The 19,364-nt window shown below is 44.4% G+C and overlaps 1 protein-coding gene across 7 annotated transcripts in view; it reads left to right on the top strand.

Moving 5' to 3' along the window:
* TNS2 (tensin 2) overlaps positions 1-17,843 on the top strand; it is a 158,943-nt gene extending 141,100 nt beyond the window's left edge. For all 7 annotated transcript variants that reach the window (XM_072991230.2, XM_072991233.2, XM_072991231.2 and 4 more), the window contains 11 exons: positions 281-428; positions 2,583-3,484; positions 5,070-5,159; positions 7,572-7,703; positions 8,000-8,092; positions 8,510-8,587; positions 8,986-9,063; positions 9,828-9,996; positions 10,226-10,294; positions 12,734-12,763; positions 14,365-17,843. In XM_072991230.2, the coding sequence (XP_072847331.2) occupies positions 281-428; positions 2,583-3,484; positions 5,070-5,159; positions 7,572-7,703; positions 8,000-8,092; positions 8,510-8,587; positions 8,986-9,063; positions 9,828-9,996; positions 10,226-10,294; positions 12,734-12,763; positions 14,365-14,506 (1,931 nt within the window). In that variant the 3' untranslated portion in view covers positions 14,507-17,843. The remainder of the gene's footprint in view (positions 1-280; positions 429-2,582; positions 3,485-5,069; positions 5,160-7,571; positions 7,704-7,999; positions 8,093-8,509; positions 8,588-8,985; positions 9,064-9,827; positions 9,997-10,225; positions 10,295-12,733; positions 12,764-14,364) is intronic.
* The last annotated feature ends 1,521 nt before the right edge of the window (positions 17,844-19,364 follow it).

Here is a 19,364-nt window from a genome sequence, read left to right as displayed (position 1 = left end):
GTCCACTTTAAGCAGGACCCCACTTCCTAAGACATGCCCAAGATCTATGCCATCCTAGAGTCAACTTTCTGGTCCTGCTCTTTTGCTCTCTTGATGGCAGCGTAGACTATCCTTAGGCAACAGGGATCCAGCTTAAGGAGATTCAGCTTAAAGGCGATCTTGTGAAGATCTATTGCATGTGATCCCAGGGTCTGGGACTTGTTCTCTATGAGCAGGTCAGCCTGTCTTGGTTGTGATTTGACTAACCCCAAGTATTTTCCCCACCCTTCTGTTCCCCCAGAGCTGCAAGACTGCAGGGAGGCCGTGCCCTGGCAAGATGCTCCCAGCTCTTTGCAGCCGCATCGGCAAGAGGTCCGAGTGGCTTGCACAGATGCGTCTGGCTCTCCTATGCCCGTGCACACCAGCAGCCCTGTGTTCGCCACAGACAGGTTTGTATGTCTGGGAGTGAACACATGTCCTATAGGAAAAAAAGAGAAGAATTTAAACATACCCCCTGCCAGCCTTCATATTGATCACGTTGTTTTGCCATGTATGCATTCATTTCTAAAGACAAAACCAGCACTCGCTCATCTTTTAGGGTTGCTTCTGTGTTGGTCAACAGCAGCGTTTCAGGGGGAAAAACAGATTCCTTGAAATTTAACAGATTTAACAGCATTCCCCCCCCCCAAAAAAAAAGACAATTGCTGATCCTGATGATCTTCCCTGACAATGGATCACCTTCTCATTCTGCAAGAGAAGGCAATCATAGCCATTTTAGGGTTGGGTATTCTAGACTGTACTGTTCTGGCTAACAGTGAAGTAGCCTAAGTCAGCCAATTAAAGCAGAGCTTTCAAAACCTTCTCTAATTGCTGTAACATAAGGCTCAGCTTGCTAAGTGGCTTTAAAAGGCAAATAGGGTAGCACTGGGGAATGTTTTCAGCCTCAGGGCTAAAATTATTTGGGAAGAGTCCTTGGAGGGCCCCCATTCTAGCAGTGTATAGGACTTCCATGCAAGAGCTTTGCCAGCTGCTGAAGCACACCTCCTTCTCATTTGCTAGGTTCATTGGGCTGCTCCTCAGCTGGAGTTAGGGAGTAGTTTTGCCAGCAGCTACTAAGCCATGTACAACCTCCCTGTTCAGGGGCAATATACCTCGGGATATCAGTTGCTGGAGGGTAGCAGTAAGGAAACTTGAATGCATTTGGTTGGCCATCTGACAGACTGAGCCAGCAGGGCTGGTATTGGTTATTACAGGAAAGTTTTCCTGTTAATTAAATGATATTCTTCTGTCCTTTCAGTGAATATTTCCGAGTGAGGTGGGGAGTGTAATCCTGCCCCCAAGTATGAGTACCGAACCAGAGATCCTGACATTTTCCTATGAGTTATTCCTTACAATTACAATATGCTTTCCCTCCAGTTGGTTTGGTCCCCACTGAATACTCAGAGCAAGATTGCCAAAAGGCACCTCATGAGGAACCACCCATCCTGATGATGAGTCAGAGGTCAACTCAGTAAAGGAAGCTGTGGCCTTTAGGGTGCAAGACTTGTACAGTGTTGTTAAGGATAGGTCCTTTTGGACACCTGTAACTCATAGGATTACCATAACTCATATAAACAGTATGACAGCGCACAATAACATATGCCTAGAGGTTTTTCTCAGTCTGAGCTCAGCGCTCCAAATAGTGTCACACCTGCTGATAGCTGTTTTAGCCTGCCTTTTACGATGACCGAGGTTGAGTGAATCTAAGGTTATGCTTATTTTCAAGCATTCAGTTGGCTATTTGCTTGAAGAAGTTCAGAAGTACCTCCAGATAGCCAAGGAGAAAAACGTTTTTAGAAGTTGGAATGTTTGGCCAGCTGCACTAATAAATTTTGTTTGCCTATTCAGCAAAACCTATGTGTATGAGACGAAGAAAGGGGAAGCGGGGGTTATAAGCCAAGTTCTCGGTTGAGTAATAACTTTTCTGTGGAACTCTTCATCAAGCAAAGATGGTATAAAATTTAGGAATAAGGGAGGAAGCAGAGAGTACCCCTCAACTGCTCCGCGTGTGATGCTCAGAGCTCTTGAATGCAGACAGCTGGCAAGGCAAAATGGAATTTGCAGACTCTGCTTGAAAAAGAGGTGTCACAGTGTCAGTTGGCAATCTCCCCCCTGTGCAATTGGGACGCTGGCAGATTTGTTCCTTGCCTTGGGTGGGCCCCGTCTTTACTTCAGCTAAACAGGAAGACAAATGTTTGTGTCACATTTATTTAAAAAAGAGATTGGTTCCGTGAGCCACCTCAAGCGGTGTCCCGTTCTTGGGTCCCCTTGGGTTCTTATACTATAACTCCCAGAAGTCCTGTTCAACACACCTGGTGGTGAAGGCTTCTGGGAGTTTTAGTCCAAGAACATTTGAGAATGGAAGATTGGGAACCACTAATCTAGGAAATCCTTATTGGGCAGAAAGACAGTGCTGAAGTCAAACAGCAGCTTTCTGCACTTGGGTATGTTTTCTTCAGAGGTCAATGGATGTCCTTTGTCACAGGGGCAGGGGGCATCTTCTTCTTTGTCTGCTAAACAGTGTTGTCAAGAGTCATTAACTGTGTGATTTTGCTGCCTCACAGCTCAGGAACTCGTGAGCATAGCAACAAGACAGCCAACTCTCCTGAAAACCTGCTCCAGTCAAGCCCTGAAAGTCTGGCTTCTCCCAGCTGGAAAAGAGGCCCAGAGAAGAGGACTTCACCAAGCAGTCCCGCACAGACTCTGTCCCCCATGCAAGCTTTCACCCACCTCCCCTCTGTCAGGCCGCAAGCTAATGGAACAGCTCAGAGGCTGGGCCTCCAGATCCCGCAGGCCTACTCCCGAGCCCACGGCCCTTCCAGCCCACCCCACCCCACCCCTTCACCCACAGCCAAGCAGGGCATCTTGTCAGAGGGCCAAGCACACCACAACGGTTCGGATGTTTCAAGCCCCCGTTCCCCAGCAGCCCCCCGTGAGTTGCCTGCCGAAGATCCCTTACGACGTCCGCTAGGGCCGGTGGTGGAAAGACCGGTTCAGAGGAGCAGCTCAGCCGTTTCCTCCTGCCACGCCCAGCCCCCTCCAGGCTGCAGGACTGTGTCCAGTGCTCCGGCTTCGCCTCAGATGCCAGTGGTCTATAATGGGCATTTGCACAGCGAGAGGCCTGAATCGGATAGGAGCGCCTTTCTTCATTGCCCCAACAGCAGCCCCTCTCTGGGGCCCTGCGCCATCAGCGTCCAGTCACCAGCCCCAGGTTGTGGTTTTGCTGACATGCAAGGCTCACCAACCCCGGCCTTTCCCATCGCAACAGCCTACTACACCGGGGCCGAGAGCAGCTGCTCCAGCTGGGAGCAGCTCTGTGAGCCTCTGCAACCTCCACTGCCTGAGAAGCATCACGTCCTGGCCACCAGGCACTGGGAGAGGAGCTCCCCGCCTGGCCGTAGCCCCGGCTCTGCTCACCACGTCACCTTTGCGCCTGGTGTCCCTGATGGCAGCCCTCCAGGATTAGGTACGTCCTCTGGTCCTCTGGAAGGTGGCCTGTAATGTTTTTTTTGTCCACCTGTTCTGGATATCTCCAGACCAATATACATCAGGAAGGGGCTTGTGTGGAAATCTTACATAGAAGGCTACTAGTAGGCTATTAAGAGTGCAATCAGACAGCAAGAAAGGATCACTTCTGATCACCCTGGAAAGGGTTGCTCTTCTGGGAGCAATCCCCCTGAAAGTTTGAAAGGAGATCAGTCCCAGCAAAGTGACCCTTTCCGATGCAATCAGACATAATCCTTTCTCACCAATTGATCGCACCCTTAACTGCCTCCTAGTACCCGCAAGGAGCTCACAGTGCATGCTGTTTCTCCTTCCGATCACACCCTAAGAATCATTCCTCGTTTGCTAGATATGAGGGTCAAGCCGATAATATAATCCTCATTTCATTTCCTAAATGGTTTCTGCCTGAGGAAGGCTCTACTACATGGTTTTTCTGAATAGATAATCTAGGCCTTGATCTCAGTGAGTGATTCTCTTACAGGGGAAACAGGAACCATTTTCGTATCAGAGTAACTAGTTTTCAGCATCAGGGCTCAAACTGAGATCTTATGATGTGGGGTTTAAAATCCTTCTGCCAGGACAGTGGCCTGGCAACCAGGTGTGATCAAACACGGCACAATCTTGTACTCCAGACACCTGAGAATCTGATAATGTAGACCCTGCCTAAATATCTGAATGTGTCCACTTTGGCTTTGGAAGTCTGTTCAACTCATTCTAATACAACCCCCCCTTCTGGAAGAAGCTGCAACTGTGGGAAGCTGGATAGATTCCTTTTCCAAACTGGTCCTTCTGACTTAAAAGTACAGAACATCAGACAGCCCTGAAGTTGAGATCCCAGTTGGAAGGCTGCTTTTTGAGGAACAGGAACTCGGTGTTCAAAAGAGCTTCAGACAAGCTTTCCCTGAATGACTATCTGCCTGGATGGGGTTTTTTAATGGATTGTTGTACCTTTGCTTTGTTGAAAGTGTTTTGGTGTTACCTATGAGTTTTTCATAGTATTTTATCTGATCCTTTTTAGTATTTGTATACTCACCATTGTTAGCTTTTATAGTCTTTGAATGATGTAAGCTGCCTTGGGTCATTTTTAAGGGTTAAAGGTGGGGTAAAATATTTTAAATAAATAAATACAGTTTAAATAAATGTGAATATGCCAGTATAAAAGCTGCAACTTAAATAACCATATGAAGCTGTCATATGTGGAGCTGCAGGTTCCTTTGGCATCATCTAGTCTGGTGTTATATACAGTTCTCAGCAGCTCTCCTGCCGCCGAGAATTCTTTCACGGCTCACAAACCTGAGATGCTTTGAACCAGAGAGCACATGTGTTCTAGCAAGCCATGGCCTTTCCCCATCGAAATAACGGTCTGTTTTAGGGGATTGTGGCATGGATTATGAAATGTCTGTGAGACGTGCTGAAACCTCTGTAGTATAGCAAAAAGACAGTGTTGTTATTCTTAGCCTCACATTTTGATATTCTGAGCACACTTGCTTCTCTATTTTAGAGAGAGAAAGAGCATGCTAACTCACTTCCATGTTGCTTCCTTCCAGACCCACCACAGCAGGAGAACCAAGTTAGTGTCAAGTTTGTCCAAGACACATCCAAGTTCTGGTACAAGCCTCATTTATCTCGGGACCAAGGTGCGCCATTCCCAAGTGGTTTTCCATGATTTTGCTGGAATTGAATACAGTCAGTCTGTGCCTGTCTAAGAGAGTTCTGTGGCAAGCCGACACACTCAGTTGGAGCATCCAGTCACGATAGGCTCCCTTGTTGAAGGTTCCTTCTTTGTTATTATCACACAGCAAACCCAACTAGGGGCTGTTCATAGAGCGCTAGCTCCAGATTTCCATGTGTCAGACATGAACTAATCGTTATAAACCTTACTGTAAGAAGCAGCAATTCTTTATGTGGTAGAAGCTGGGTAATGATCAGCTAACAGGTTTGACTTATCTCCCATAACTTGCAAATCAACTTGCTTTGTTTTGTGAGTGGTTATCAGGAGTTAATCACCAGCTTAGTTTATATTCTGATTGTTCAGACACATGTGGCTGAAACAATTTGACCTTTAGAGTGCCTTTACCATTCCTGTTGAGAAAACCATGCTTGTTTCTATGAATCATAGAATAATGGAGTTGGAAGGGGCCTATAAGGCTATCCAACCCAACCCCCTGTTCAGTGCAGGAATCCTATTCAAAGCAGATCTGCCAGGTGGTTGTCTAAGTTTCTCTTGAAAGCCTCCAGTATTAGAGCGCTCACCACCTCCTCAGGTACTTGATTCCATTGGCGTACTGTTCTAAGAGTTAGGAAGTTTTTCCTGATATTCAACTGTAATCTAGCTTCTTGTACCTTTAGCCCATTATTATGTGTCCTGCACTTTGGGGTGACTGAGAACAGATTCTAACCCTCATCTGTAGGACAATCTTTCCTTCACCCTTACAGCCGCTTTCCAAGCTGGTCTCCCACATGTTGGGTGGGATAATCAGCTCCTATAACTAAAGCTTGAGGACTTTTAAATTAGCAGCACAGGCATCTACAAAAGTACTATTGTCAGATCTTCCTGTTCTAATTCAAGGATGATTATCTTTGCTCCGTTTTGACATACAGTATCTAGAACTCTTAACTGGGGAAGCTACTGTCGTTGTGCTACCAGGTCTCATGATAAGATTGCCTCCTCAGACTGTCATGGCAGTTTCTGCAGTTCATATGGATCAACTGAAGGGCCTGTATTGCTTGGGTTAGGAATACTGCTGTCCCCAGGGTTCGCTCAGTAGGGCCTTCAGTCATCCTTAGATGCTATTTACTAGTTACTGACACATCCCACTTCTGACCTGCCTTATATTGCAGAAGAAGAGACAAAAAAAGCTTCCTGTGAAGTCCATCGGTCACTTTTATGGGAAGAAAGTAGTAGCCTTGATTTCTATCGTTAGGAGATGGGGGGGAGACATTTCTTCCTCACCATTTCTTCCATATCATGCATTATTTTCTACCTTCTGTTTTGCTTCTTTAAACTAAAAAGTCAACTATGGTTTAATCACTTCTGGTCACCCCCTTTTCTTGTACCATTCCTCTGGATATATCAGCCATGCAGAGATGGATAGGCCAGTAGCAAATACGATATTTTATTCTAACAAGGCTACGCTTCTGTCTTATAATCCTTCATAGCATTAGAACATTTTTCACTGCTGCTACATGCTCTTCTGAGTAGCGGATGGTGACCTATTAATCATTACTTAAATTAGCACTTTAAAAGTGAGCAGTCCATCTCTGAATAATTAAAATACTGTATTTTCAAAATAAACAACTGAAATTTTAAGAAGCAGAACAGAGCTTTTATTCCTTTTATTCTCTCTCTCTCTCTTCTCTCTCTCTCCCTTAGATGTCCCAAGACATTTTTCTACCTCAATGAGATCAGCAGATGGCACTCCCTTCCATTCCTGATGCAGAGTACCCTGGCTGGGTCAAGATATTTGGCACTCCAGGCAGAAACACTCACATTGGTTTCCCCTTCCTGGAAGAAAAATATAGTAATAATAAATATAATAACTAATCGTTGGTTGTTCTGGGTTTTCTGGGCTGTTTGGCCATGTTCTTAAGACAACAACCATCAGATCCCAGCTGTGAAAACCTTCAAGAATATTTAATAACTAATCATTTGGTCATTTGAAAAATCCCACGTCTACTGCTTGAGGCCACTGCCTCACAATGTCTAATGACAGGGCCACACATGATATGCTGTTTCTCCTGCATATAAGATTTTCCACATTCTTGTATTTGCCCAGCTCTGAAAGAAATGGCCCTACTCTCCTCTCTGCTAAGAAGGGGGTGCCATCTTTTCTGTGAATGTTACTGTACTAATGCTTAAAAGAAGCTCACGGTCTCTATAAAAGTTGTCCTTTACAAAGGATCTCTATAAAGGATTTAGATTCTAGCAACTTTTGGGTCTTGCTCCAAGAATAATGTATTATGATAGCAAATCTTGCCAAGGCAGAACTGCATCTTTAGCATCCACAAGATGCCTACCTAACCCTTTTGACTCTCCTCTCCCTGAGCAGCTATTGCCCTCCTAAAAGACAAGGAGCCCGGCACCTTCCTCATTCGGGACAGCAACTCCTTCCAGGGAGCTTATGGACTAGCGCTGAAAGTGGCAACACCTCCACCCAACAGCATCAACCACTCAACGAAAGGTAACACACCCGCACACAGTACTTGACCACCACCAGTAGCCATAACCAATAGATGTATCACCCCCCTCTTTCTCTCTCGCTTTCTCTGACTCACATGCACGCCCCCCCCCTCTCTCTCTCTCTGTGTGTGTGTGTGTGTGTGTGTGTGTGTGTGTGGTTCCCAGTGATTACCTCAGCATGCTCAACTACAGGGAGCTCTTCCACAGTCTTGGTATCCTTTGAAACACAGAGCCTTCTGGTATCTTTGCCCGGGTCAGCACATAAGTAACTGATTTGTGTTGCTTGTTCTCTCTCAGGAGATCCCGCTGAGCAACTGGTGCGCCACTTCCTGATTGAGACAGGACCCAAGGGAGTGAAGATCAAGGGCTGTAACAATGAGCCCCATTTTGGTGAGTGACTGGGGATGATGACAGTGATGAAGAAAAGGGCACCTTGTGTCCCAGAGTGGGTACTACCTCCAGGAAGCTCAAGGATCTTCTCTTTGGAGCTGCTTCTCCCAACCTGGCATCCTCCAAACACATTGGACTACAATTCCCATCCCCCCAATCCCCTTTGACATAAGCTGTCACTAGCTGGGAATGAACACATAGGTAGCCCAACACATCCAAAGGGTGAGTGGTTTGAAGGGGCTGCTCTGGAGAATGTCTATCACTCTGCTATAGGTCATATTCTCCTGGCTTGATAGAGGAGGAGAAGGAGGAAGTTTCTGTGTTGTTCAGAGGGGCTGGGAGGAAGAAATTGTAAGGAAAATTACACAGATGTGTGTGATATTTTCCCCATGATTATTTTCCTTCTCTTCTTTGCAGGCAGTTTGCCAGCCCTGGTGTCTCAGCATTCCATTACCCCCATCTCCTTGCCTTGTCGTCTCCGCATCCCAAGCAAAGGTAGGGTTTCAGGAAGCTTTTCAGAACCCTAGGATCTGAACGTGATGGGGCAGGTTAAGGTGGGGCACTTTGAGTAATGTCTCGGAATAAAGAAATCAACCTTTTTGAACAACAGCTTTCTCCATAGCAGTGGTCCAAAGCATGTGCATCAAATACAGCTGCTTGTTCATTTTTCTGGCCATGTAAGGTCTCTGCTAGCCCTGCCAGAGCAAAACAAAATCATCCAGTCTTAATTTTCCTTTAAAACAAGGTGTACTCTTGCTGTGCACCTTGTTTACAAATACTGTAGAATGACATTCTCAGAAGCATGGTTTTACCTTTAAACCAGCTGGGTGTGTTTCTTCTCACACAAGCTCCAACCAACATTATCTCTCTTTGTCTGTCTCCCCCTTTTTAAGACCTTGTAGAGGTGACCCCAGAGACGGCTGTTCCCACTAACATGAGCACGGCTGCTGATTTGTTAAAGCAGGGAGCAGGTAAGTACCAGGCAAGAGGGTGAGGTGGGTAAGCCTGTATGGCTAGCAGGCATGGACAGACTCAGTGACATGTCCTTTAGACAGGAAACAGTTCAGAGAATTAGTTTTGAATAGGTGTGGTAGTATTAATTTCTTCACTGTTTATTCATCTTACCTGCTTTCTACTACATGCCCAGAATGTAAATTCTGAGTCAAGATTAATCCCGATTCAAAGAAAAGCCAAATTCATCTATGTAAGAGGAGATGCTGTGCAGTACAGATCCCAGCTTGCTAGCAGCTAGAAATCTTGTTCAACTCATTTTGAAGCTTCTCTTTGCTGCCATACCTGTGAAAAGCTTCCTTTTTATTCTCCACAAGAACGTTGCGCCAGTCACCAAAGGTATACAGCTGGGAAGCTATGATGAAGTATCTTCAGCAGATATCACTGTGGCAGCTCAGCTCAAGTGGCCATAGAGAAGCTACGAAGGCAGCAGACGGAGGATGCAGTTTGTAAGAGGGGGTGGCTTGAGGAAAGCATCGCTTCGCCCTTCTCCACCCACCGATGTCCTGCTGCCCCCTTCCTCCAAATGCTTTTCCTCAGCCCAGATACCTATTGGCCTGATTGAGTCTTAGCAAGGGAAATAAAATCTGGATGAACAGGAAAGGATTCTCTGAATATTGCTGCAAATTCAGCTTGGCGGGTTGGGAATGCTGAAAGTGAGGTAGGGCATTTGGTCATCCAGGTTCACTCAGTCACTCCTCCTTTCTCTCCTGCCCCATTATAGCCTGCAGTGTGCTTTACCTGAGCTCTGTGGAAACGGAGTCCTTGACGGGCCCACAGGCTGTGGCCAAGGCCACCACCAGCACGCTCAGCACCCCTCCCCGTCCTTCCGCGTGCATTGTGCACTTCAAGGTGTCAGCTCAGGGCATCACGCTCACCGACAGCCAGAGAAAGTAAGTCGCCTTTGCCGTCCCAGAAGAGCCCGTGGGCTCTTCTTTTGCACCCACGATGACTTGAGCCAAGCCTCTCTACCTCCCAGTTCTGGCTCTGGCACCCTTATCTCCTGGTTCATCTTGATACGCTCCACCCTTCCCTTCTCCCCTCCCTGGGTGTCCCTTATGGGAGAGTCTCACACTGGTTTTTACAGGCCTGGTGTCTTTCCTCTTTTTCTTCTTCCTGCAGGCTGTTTTTCCGACGTCATTATCCTGTCAACAGTGTCACATTCTGCAGCACAGACCCTCAGGACCGCAGGTAACCACCTACCTTGCCCAACTTTGCACAAGCTTTTGTGTCGCTTTTGCTACTCTTAGAAGACTCGTCTCCACCTTTTACTCTCTCCCAGTGTCTGTTAAAACTGCCCAGCAGTGCACTGCCCGTTTGATATGAGAAGTTAAGTCATCTGAGCTAAACGTAGCCTTGGAGATTATAGGAGAACATATGGAAGAAGCTTCTCTGTGTGGTCTCTGGGACAAGGAAGGAAACATCTTTACTGTTCTATGTTTTGTGTTTTGGCATCGTAATATAGTGTTTTTATGATTTAGAACTGTTTATTTAGATTGTTTACTGTATTATTTTTAAGGTTGTTAGCCGCCTAGTGTGGTCCTTGCTTGACCAGATAGGCGGGATATCAATAAAATAAAATAAAATAAAATAAAATAAATAAATAAATAAATAAATAAATCTGGCCTTCCAAATGTTGCTGGACTGCAGGTCTTATCCTCACCACTGGCTAGGCTAGACTGTGCTAACTGTCTTGAGACCTCTGGAGGAGAAAGGTGGGGTGTTGAGGATTTCAGATAAATAAGTAGATAAAATAAATGATGATGGTTGTTTCAGTTCTCCAACAACATCTAGAGGGCCAGACATTTTCTAGCCCTCTTTTGGAAGGACATGTGAGCAAGTTACTTGGATTGGAAGAAGAGAGTGTTGTTAGAATCTGCATTTCTGTTTTCTGCTTAGTTGATCTCTGTATGTGTACTTATTTTGTTTGTTTGTTTGTTTGATTGATTGATTTCTATACCACCCATCTGGCAGCCAAGGCCACTTTGGGCGGTTTACAACTAAACAGTAACAACAATAGAATCACAAAACATAACAACATGAATAAATTATAAAAGTGCAAAACAAAATACCATAAAATACCACAGGAGACATAATAAAATACAATTAAATTAATTACATGAAAACACACTTACTGTGTTGATGACAACAATAATGATTGAGAGAGAGATAGCATAATAATGGTATGTGTGTGTGTGTTGCAAAGACTTTAGGATGAAGGTATACAACCCCTTCTGGGATCCCCATCAATAACAATTCCCATCTGAAAGCTCCTTGCAGGATTTTTCCTCCATTAGGAAGGTGGCTTGGAATGTTTGTAGGGTATGAATTGGGACTATGCTGGTACAAGCACACAAGTCATCTGAGCTAAATGTAGCTGGTACAAGCACACACCATCCCCTCTTCTCCATTTGTATCCAATCTTCTAGGGTGGAAACATGGGACTCAGTAGGTTTAGCATCCAGGTTGTTAAGAGATAAATAAAAACCAACCCTATTTCCCCACACACACACCAAAAAAAAAAAAACCCCAAAAAGGAAACAGGCAAGCAGGCATGAGGAGAAGGTAGGACACAAGGCTGAAAAACCAGTGGCAGCCACAGTAAGCAATGCCAGCCGCTTCTTCTTCAGACAAGCCTCACCTTCATGCCAGCCAGCATGCCCTCTCTGCCCGCACCACAGTCGGGTTGCACTGCACGATGTGGAGAGAGGGGGGTGAGTTGGCTGTTTGGCCTCTGCAGTGCAGGGAAGGAGCAAAGGAAAGGCAAGAAAGAAAGGACATCTAATTTAGCCCTTAAAATAAGTTTTTAAAAAGCAATCCTCTGCTGAAACTGAAAGCACCCAGCCCTCTGTAGGGGACAAAACAACTGGAAAGGTACAGATACTGTCTGTGAAAACATCAAATCAAGCTGTGCATTCTTGGGAAGCAACAAAAGAAGCTGATGTAAGCCACTCTGTCTAGAAGGTGCGGGATAAAAATCAGATGGATGGATGGATGGATGGATGGATGGATGGATGGATGGATGGATGGATGGATGGATGGATGGATGGATGGATGGATGGATGGATGGATGGATGGATGGATGGATAGATGGATAGATGGATAGATGGATAGATAGATATCGATGATGAAGGTGACCTGTGTGGAAAAGCCCAACTTAATGTTCATTTCAACATCTCCATACAAGTGGAATGCACAATTTAGTCGAAAGAACCTTAATCTGGCCCCCTTCCATTTCCCCTCTTTGCAGTGATATCTGTACAAAAATTAAGTCTTGTGGCAATTTGCACTGCTCCCTTAAAGAAAAAAAAGGGGGGGCTTATAGGCAGATTTTTATAAAGTATATTTTAAACAAAGAGAGAAATGATAGCAAAGGAGCTCTGCAAACACTCGTTGATTTTTTTTTAAAAAATGTAATAATGTTTAGCTAAACAGTCTTAAATTCCATTATCATGGCTTTTTAAAAAAAATCCTTTAATTTGATCAGCAGTGGAGGTCCTGAAGGTTTTCAGATAATGTGGAACTACAACAGCCATCATCCCTATCCGTTCATCATGCTGGGCTGGGCAAGATCAGTGTCTTTTTTCCCCTTTTCTCTCACATAACATTGTTCTCTTTATTGACTTCCAGATGGGCTAACCCAGACGGCACCACCTCCAAGTAAGTACACTGGGAAAGCAAAGGTTGTGATGTTAGCACATCAGAAACGAGGTCAGCCCTGGTTTTAGTATCTCGCCATCGGGACAGCCTATGGTGTGTGATCACATCCCATCCTTAATGCAGAGGGGTGGAGAAACCCTGACATGGTCAGACTTATTGTTCAGTAAAACAAGACAATTAAGATATGCAGGTCCATCAGTACTTCCTCCATAATTCTAACTTAGCAGAGCTGTGAAGCTTATGTTATTGTCTGTGTTAATTGGCACAATTTAAACTCTGTGCAAATCCAAAGAAGAAAAGCAGACCTCATGGTTCCCTCTTTAAAAGATCTAGCGTTCCATGTTCTTTGGAGTTTTTTCTCCTCCTGCTTGTTCCAGAGGCAAGATATTCAAAATGTTCACCCTTTCCTTTGTGCTTAGAAACAGGACATTTGGCATGTTTAAGCAGGTATTATTATTTTCTTTCCTGAGCCTACCCCAGATTAGACAACCAGAGTCTAGAAATGTCAAATAATTCAAAAATACAACTGGAGCTACACTGTTAACAGGGGAAAGCTGCAGAGAACATAAACCTCTGTTCAAAAACAGCTCCACTGTTGCTGGTCTGTTTCCAGGCACTTCCCACATGCTGGTGTCTTACTTTTGAAATCTCAAAACACTGGAGACCTGCTAGTTGAAGTAACACCTTCAATCTACTATATGAGCTTGCCTGGCATTTAAATTTGTCTTCAGACTTAGATCTTATTTCACTGCACACATTGGCATTAACTGGGTCTTCTTGAATATGGCAGTCAATATACAGAATACCCTCCTCGGTAAAGCTGGCTTGACATGGGCTCTGCTGGGTTTCAGTGTCTTTTTCCTCTGCCACCAAGCAGAGCCTTTTTAAAAAACACTTGGATTCCAGTGTTTAATATGGCTATCTTTTAGTTATATTGATCCACATGGCCTTGTTATTATGTTACTTTAGGGTTAACATTCATAGTGGAGAAATTGTTTTGAAAGGTAGCTCCCCATGTTCATAAAATAAAATAAAATAAATTGATGGGATGAAGGTTCTCTTTGTCCCTGCCAAGAGTGCACCTCACCTCAGCAACCTGGACCTAGGTATGGGTAGCAGGCACCAAAGTACACAACACATTGGTATTCTTGTGGAGGAAGAGGAATGGAAGCAATACAGAGCCATAACCATTCATTCATTCATTCATTCATTCATTCATTCATTCATTTCATTTCATTTCATTTCATTTCATTTCATTTCTACCCCGCCCATCTGGTTTTGCGACCACTCTAGGCGGCTATGGAAGGAAAGGGAGAATTCTTGGTCCTGAGACATGGCTTTTCTTTTCTTTTTTATGATAGCAAAACCAATCTCTTTCTTTCTTCCTTGAGTAATGCAATGTTAGCTGAAGGGGAGAAGCAGGCTGGGAACTGGGGTGTTCCAGACACGTGGACTCACTCACACAGTGGAGACGTGTTGTCTTCCCTGTTCAGACCACCCTCCAAAAAAAACTAAAGTGTAGTAACACCTTAAAGACGCAAGTGTTGTATTTCAGTGTGAGCTTTCATGCTTACGTCCATGTCCACTCTGTTTTCTTCCAGGATCTTTGGCTTTGTGGCCAAGAAACAGGGCAGCCCTTGCGAGAATGTCTGCCACCTCTTTGCTGAGCTAGACCCCGAGCAACCTGCATCGGCCATTGTCAATTTCATCACCAAGGTTATGCTGGGGGCACATCGGAGATGAAGACTGATCGGAGGAGTCTCTCCCACTTGGCACCACCTCCTCCTCTTCCTCTTGGCCCCTGCTTTCTATCACCCACAATCCCTTGTAATGGGGGCAACTGGACAGGCCTGGATGGAGTCACTTGTAGACGTTTCCTATTTCCTTCCCTGCTTCTCTCCCTCATCCCACCTTTTCAGTCACTGCAAAAAGGAGGAGCATAGAGGAGTGAAAACACCAAGGCTTCATCCACTTCACCCTGCCTTAGAAGCACAGGTTACACACTTCTAACACTTCCCGCCGTAGCAGATAAAGCACCCAATGAGTGAGAACGCAGGAGAGGGCTGCTGCTGCACGGATCCACTTGCTCATTGTGCTACAAGCCTAGCCTGAGGGCTGTACGTGGTCCTTGAAACTATTCAGAAGCAATGGGCCAAGAGGGTTCTTTGGGCTTGGCCGTGCCTGTTTTGAACTCGATGGCTCTGAAACTTTGAGCTGACTTCCCATCATGGTCCTTCAATGGATACAAATACCTTGGCCTTCTCATGAGAAACTGTACGTCCCCTGTTCGGTACTTTCCAAAGCAGCAGCCATGTTAGTCTGTCCCAACCAAATGAAAAGGAAACAATTGGAGGTGAAGACAGGGACAAAATACTGTGGCTCTTTAAAGATTTGTTTCAGGGTGAGTTTTCGTGGACAAAAATCCATTTTTTTCCAGGCACATTCCTCCTCCTGAGGAGGAGAATGCAGTGAGAGAAGCATTTTTAATGTGTCTGAAGAAGTGGATTTTGATCCCCAAGAGCTCAAACTGAAACAAATTTGTTCATCTTTAAAGTCTATGCTTGGACGTGGTGGCACTGCGGGTTAAACCGCAGAAGCCTCTGTGTTGCAACATCAGAAGACTAGCAGGCGTAAGATCGAATCCATGCAACGGAGTGAGCTCCCTTGGCTTGTCCCAGCTCCTGCCAACCTAGCAGTTCGAAAGCATGTAAAAATATGAGTAGATAAATAAGTACCACCTTGGCGGGAAGGTAACAGCGTTCTGTGTCTAGTCTCGCTGGCCATGTGACCACAAAAACTGTCTTTGGACAAATGCTGCCTCTGCAGCTTGGAAACAGGGATGAGCACTGCACCCTAGAGTCGGACACGACTGGACTAAATGTCAAGGGGAACCTTTACCTTTAAAGTCTTACGTATTTTGACCTTGCTTCCCCTCCTCTTCCCCCCCCCCTTAATTTTACCGACTTGTCCACCACTCTTCCTTGCCAACCCTTGGGGTAAGATTAGTACCACTTGCCATCATCTGGCAAGAACCCTTGAGCAAATACATGAGCTCTGCTTTGTGGCTCAAATGGACTGAGTGGGGCAGCGAAAGAGGACTGGACCAAATCAGGAGCTGGTTTCTCACCTCTCTTATTTTTTACATTTAAGCTAGACAGTAAATAGTATCCAAATGGGACAGTATTCAGAGTACAGTGAGAAAATACACGTGTAGATAGTCCAAAATATTTGGCAACTATTTTTCTTCTTCTTTTTGAGAAGGAAAATGCAAGGGGAGAAAGACTTGTAATGCAGGCCCATTAGGTTAGCCCATGTAAGTTTTCACTTCATGTTGCAAATCTGATTGAAGGAAGAGGCACCTTAGGCTTCTACATGGAAATAGACTGATTGTATAAAAGTTGTCTTGGGCCTGTTGCTCAGCCTCCAGTCCGCTGGGTAGAAAGGTTGAGACATGGTTGCAGCTGTATCCAAAGCTCTTAATGTTGGGACATCCCCACTGACCGAACCTAAGTGGGAGGTGCCTTGGCTGCCGCGTTCTGTAAAGGAGCAGCACTTGTGATATTAGGTAATTGTATGTGATAAAGGGATAGAGAGTGGGGGCATGGAGAACCACAGGCATTTTCTGAGATAACGCTCTTCGTTCATCCAGGCCTCGTGCAGGTTGCTGGGAACAGAGGCAGCAATGTAAACCTAAAACATTGTAGGCAACGTTATCACACCTGACAGGATCCCCTATGGCCCTCAGTCGAATTTCTAATTTTAAAGCCCTTTGCGAACCAGCAGCTCAAATTAGTGGCAAGAGCGATCTCTGTTTTCTGGTAACCTGAGAGGAAGAGCTAAAAGGACAGAGGGCAGCAGAGAAAGGACGAGAAAAAGGAGGCCCAGCACATTTTTGGCTCTGGCCCTGCCTTGTATTATTAGTTTGTCTCCGTCCAGAAAGTATAAGACTGCAGTGACTTGTGTTAGCTTGTTTCCATGCTTGAACCAAGGTGAATGTCTCTTACTTCCCCTTCACAGAGCAAGTCTTTGCATTTCCTGTTTCATTCAAAATGGCTCCAAGAACACGTTCAAAAGTACAGGAAGGTTTTCTTCTAGTAACCTGGAACATGGAATAGCCTTGTTTCACTAATGCTGGCTTAGGAATGTGTGGATACATCTGGGTTTGCTTCCCCCCCCCTTTCTGTCAGTGTTACATCTCCTTTAAAAGTGCTTCATAAGGATCTAATTTATGGAGCTGAAACTAAAAGGAGTCCCCAAGCAAAGGTGATACTACAGCTGTCATATCAGGTCCTGAATTTCAAAAACTGGTCCTAAATTTCATCTTAGGCCACTAGGAACCCTTTTAGCTCAAGGTGGAACAATGTGCTTGTCTATCTGTAAAGACTAAAGCAGGTTTGGGAGGCTGATGTGAAGTTGAGGTGCTTGCTGAATGCTTCTTCCCCCTGGCCACTTCTCTGCTGCAAACTGCGATACTACCCCAAGACACTCCCCCTGCTTCCAGTCACAAAATCTTTTTTGATCTCTGTCAGGGAGAGATGTGGAGGAGGAAAGAAGAGTGTCCCAGGGAAAGTGCCTTCTGAACTGCATTGCCAAAGTCACCGTTCTCATTTGGGCTTCTGTTGATGCTTTATAGTACACAATATACAGTTAAGTTCCCAGAGATAAATTGATCTGGGCATATAAAAATATAACACCCCTTTTCCCACTTCAGGTTTATCCTTATGCACTTGTTCAAACACTCACACAGGTTTTAAAACCAGAGCATGTCAGATGAATTTTAGCTATTTTACTTCTAACATTACATATTCAATGGCATTTGCTTCTACTACTCACCCTAAATTCTTTTCCTTGTACGTCCATAAAAGATACAGAAGGCCTGTTCTGCTTCACATTGGCTACCACAGGTAAAATACATATTTAACAGACAGGATTAGAGAGTACAATGAAGAGCACGAAGTCCCTACATAATCTTTTTTCTAGTCTAAAATTGTTTTTGTAACCAAGCAGACTCAGTTTTCAAGGTCAACAGGACTAGAACTTTGTTTTTTAAAAAATAAATGCAGAATCATATGCTGCTGTAGTAATAGCTTTGACAATCATTACCAATTCTACAATCCTCCATAGAATAATCTATGGCACAAATTTTTACTGGTGGGATGCAGAGAAATAAATGCAAAAAGCACAGCACAACTGTGCTTGTCGGACTGTGACTTCAGACACTTCCAGCAAAGATACCATGTAGGTTCTCGAGGTGGAACAGAACTGCAGGAAGCAGGCAGAAATGGGACTCTCCTTTTAGCCCATAAATCTTTTGATGGGAAGGGAGGATTGATTTAGTACAGAGTTCTATTTTTGTCTATGAAAGAATTTATATGTGAATGTTAGCCAGAGATGTCTTGATAATATATTATCTATACTGGGGGTGGGCAGGGCAGGGGAGAAAGCAGCAGCACTAAGCTTGGTGTTTTTGTATCTGTATTTTTTTTCCTTTTTGTGTACAAATGGCAATGCGATTTCTCTGTTTATTCAAAGTTAACACTCAAGAAAGAAAGAAAAAAATCCAAGTGCCTTTTTGTTATTTAAAATCTGTATGCAGTGCTATCTTCTTTAGGGCTACTGAGCTGTTGCTCTGTCATTCCTGCAGAAGGCCGGAAGACAAGCAAGCCAGGGCTAATGAGGTACAGAAATCTTCCAATGGGATTTCTTCTTGCAAACTAAAATTTCTAGTAGTTGAAGACCAAAAGCAAAGCAAAACACACCATATACTCACTAAGGTTGAATTCTACATGCAGGCCATTATCTGGCTGCTTTGACAGACTGGCACCTTTCAAATATCAAACCAATTAAAGCTGCTCCATTAGGGCCAAAACACTTGAGTAATCAATGTCAGTTCCCTTGGTGCCTCACTGACTTCATTATAACTAACCACTGAATTTTGCCAAGAGACAGGACATTCAAGGGTATACAGTAGAGTGGTCCTTCTATCCCCTGTGCAGGTGCTGTTCAGTGCTTCCAGTTTCTGGCTGCTTCTGGAAGCAGTTTGTTGCTTTCTTCACTCACAATTTACAGGTATTCTGCACACACAGGGTCATCACTCATTTGTAAGCAATTCTCTCATGTTTCTGCAGTTGCTACCCAAACATGTAAGGAACGTTATGTTATGAAGTTATTCTGTAGGTGTAAACAGTAACATCTGTGTTACTTAGATGTAATAAATAACACCTAGTTACTTTCAAATGTTAGTTTCAAATGATATTTTAAGAGGCATTTTGACAGGAATCTTCGAAGTTCTATGACTGTCTTTCATCAACCCGAAGAAACAAAAGAAGTCTGATTTGATTTCATCTCATGAATTTTTAAACATATTTCCAAGCTACAGTATCAGAACTGGCCACCAGAGAGTATTTCTCTATATTCTTCTGGCCTACTGCTAACAACACAATGGTTGAAGTTCTGTTGGACAATTGTACAAATAGTGTAACTTTCAGAAGCAAATTACTACAAGTTAAGAAATCTCCATAGGCATTATTTGTTGCACACCAAGTCATGTGACTGCAACAGATAACATCCTTGGAGTTTTTTTTTTTTAATTATGGCAGTG

Source organism: Pogona vitticeps, chromosome 2, assembly GCF_051106095.1.
Source record: "Pogona vitticeps strain Pit_001003342236 chromosome 2, PviZW2.1, whole genome shotgun sequence".
Classification (NCBI taxonomy): domain Eukaryota; kingdom Metazoa; phylum Chordata; class Lepidosauria; order Squamata; family Agamidae; genus Pogona; species Pogona vitticeps.
This window is presented reverse-complemented; position numbering and strand designations above follow the sequence as displayed.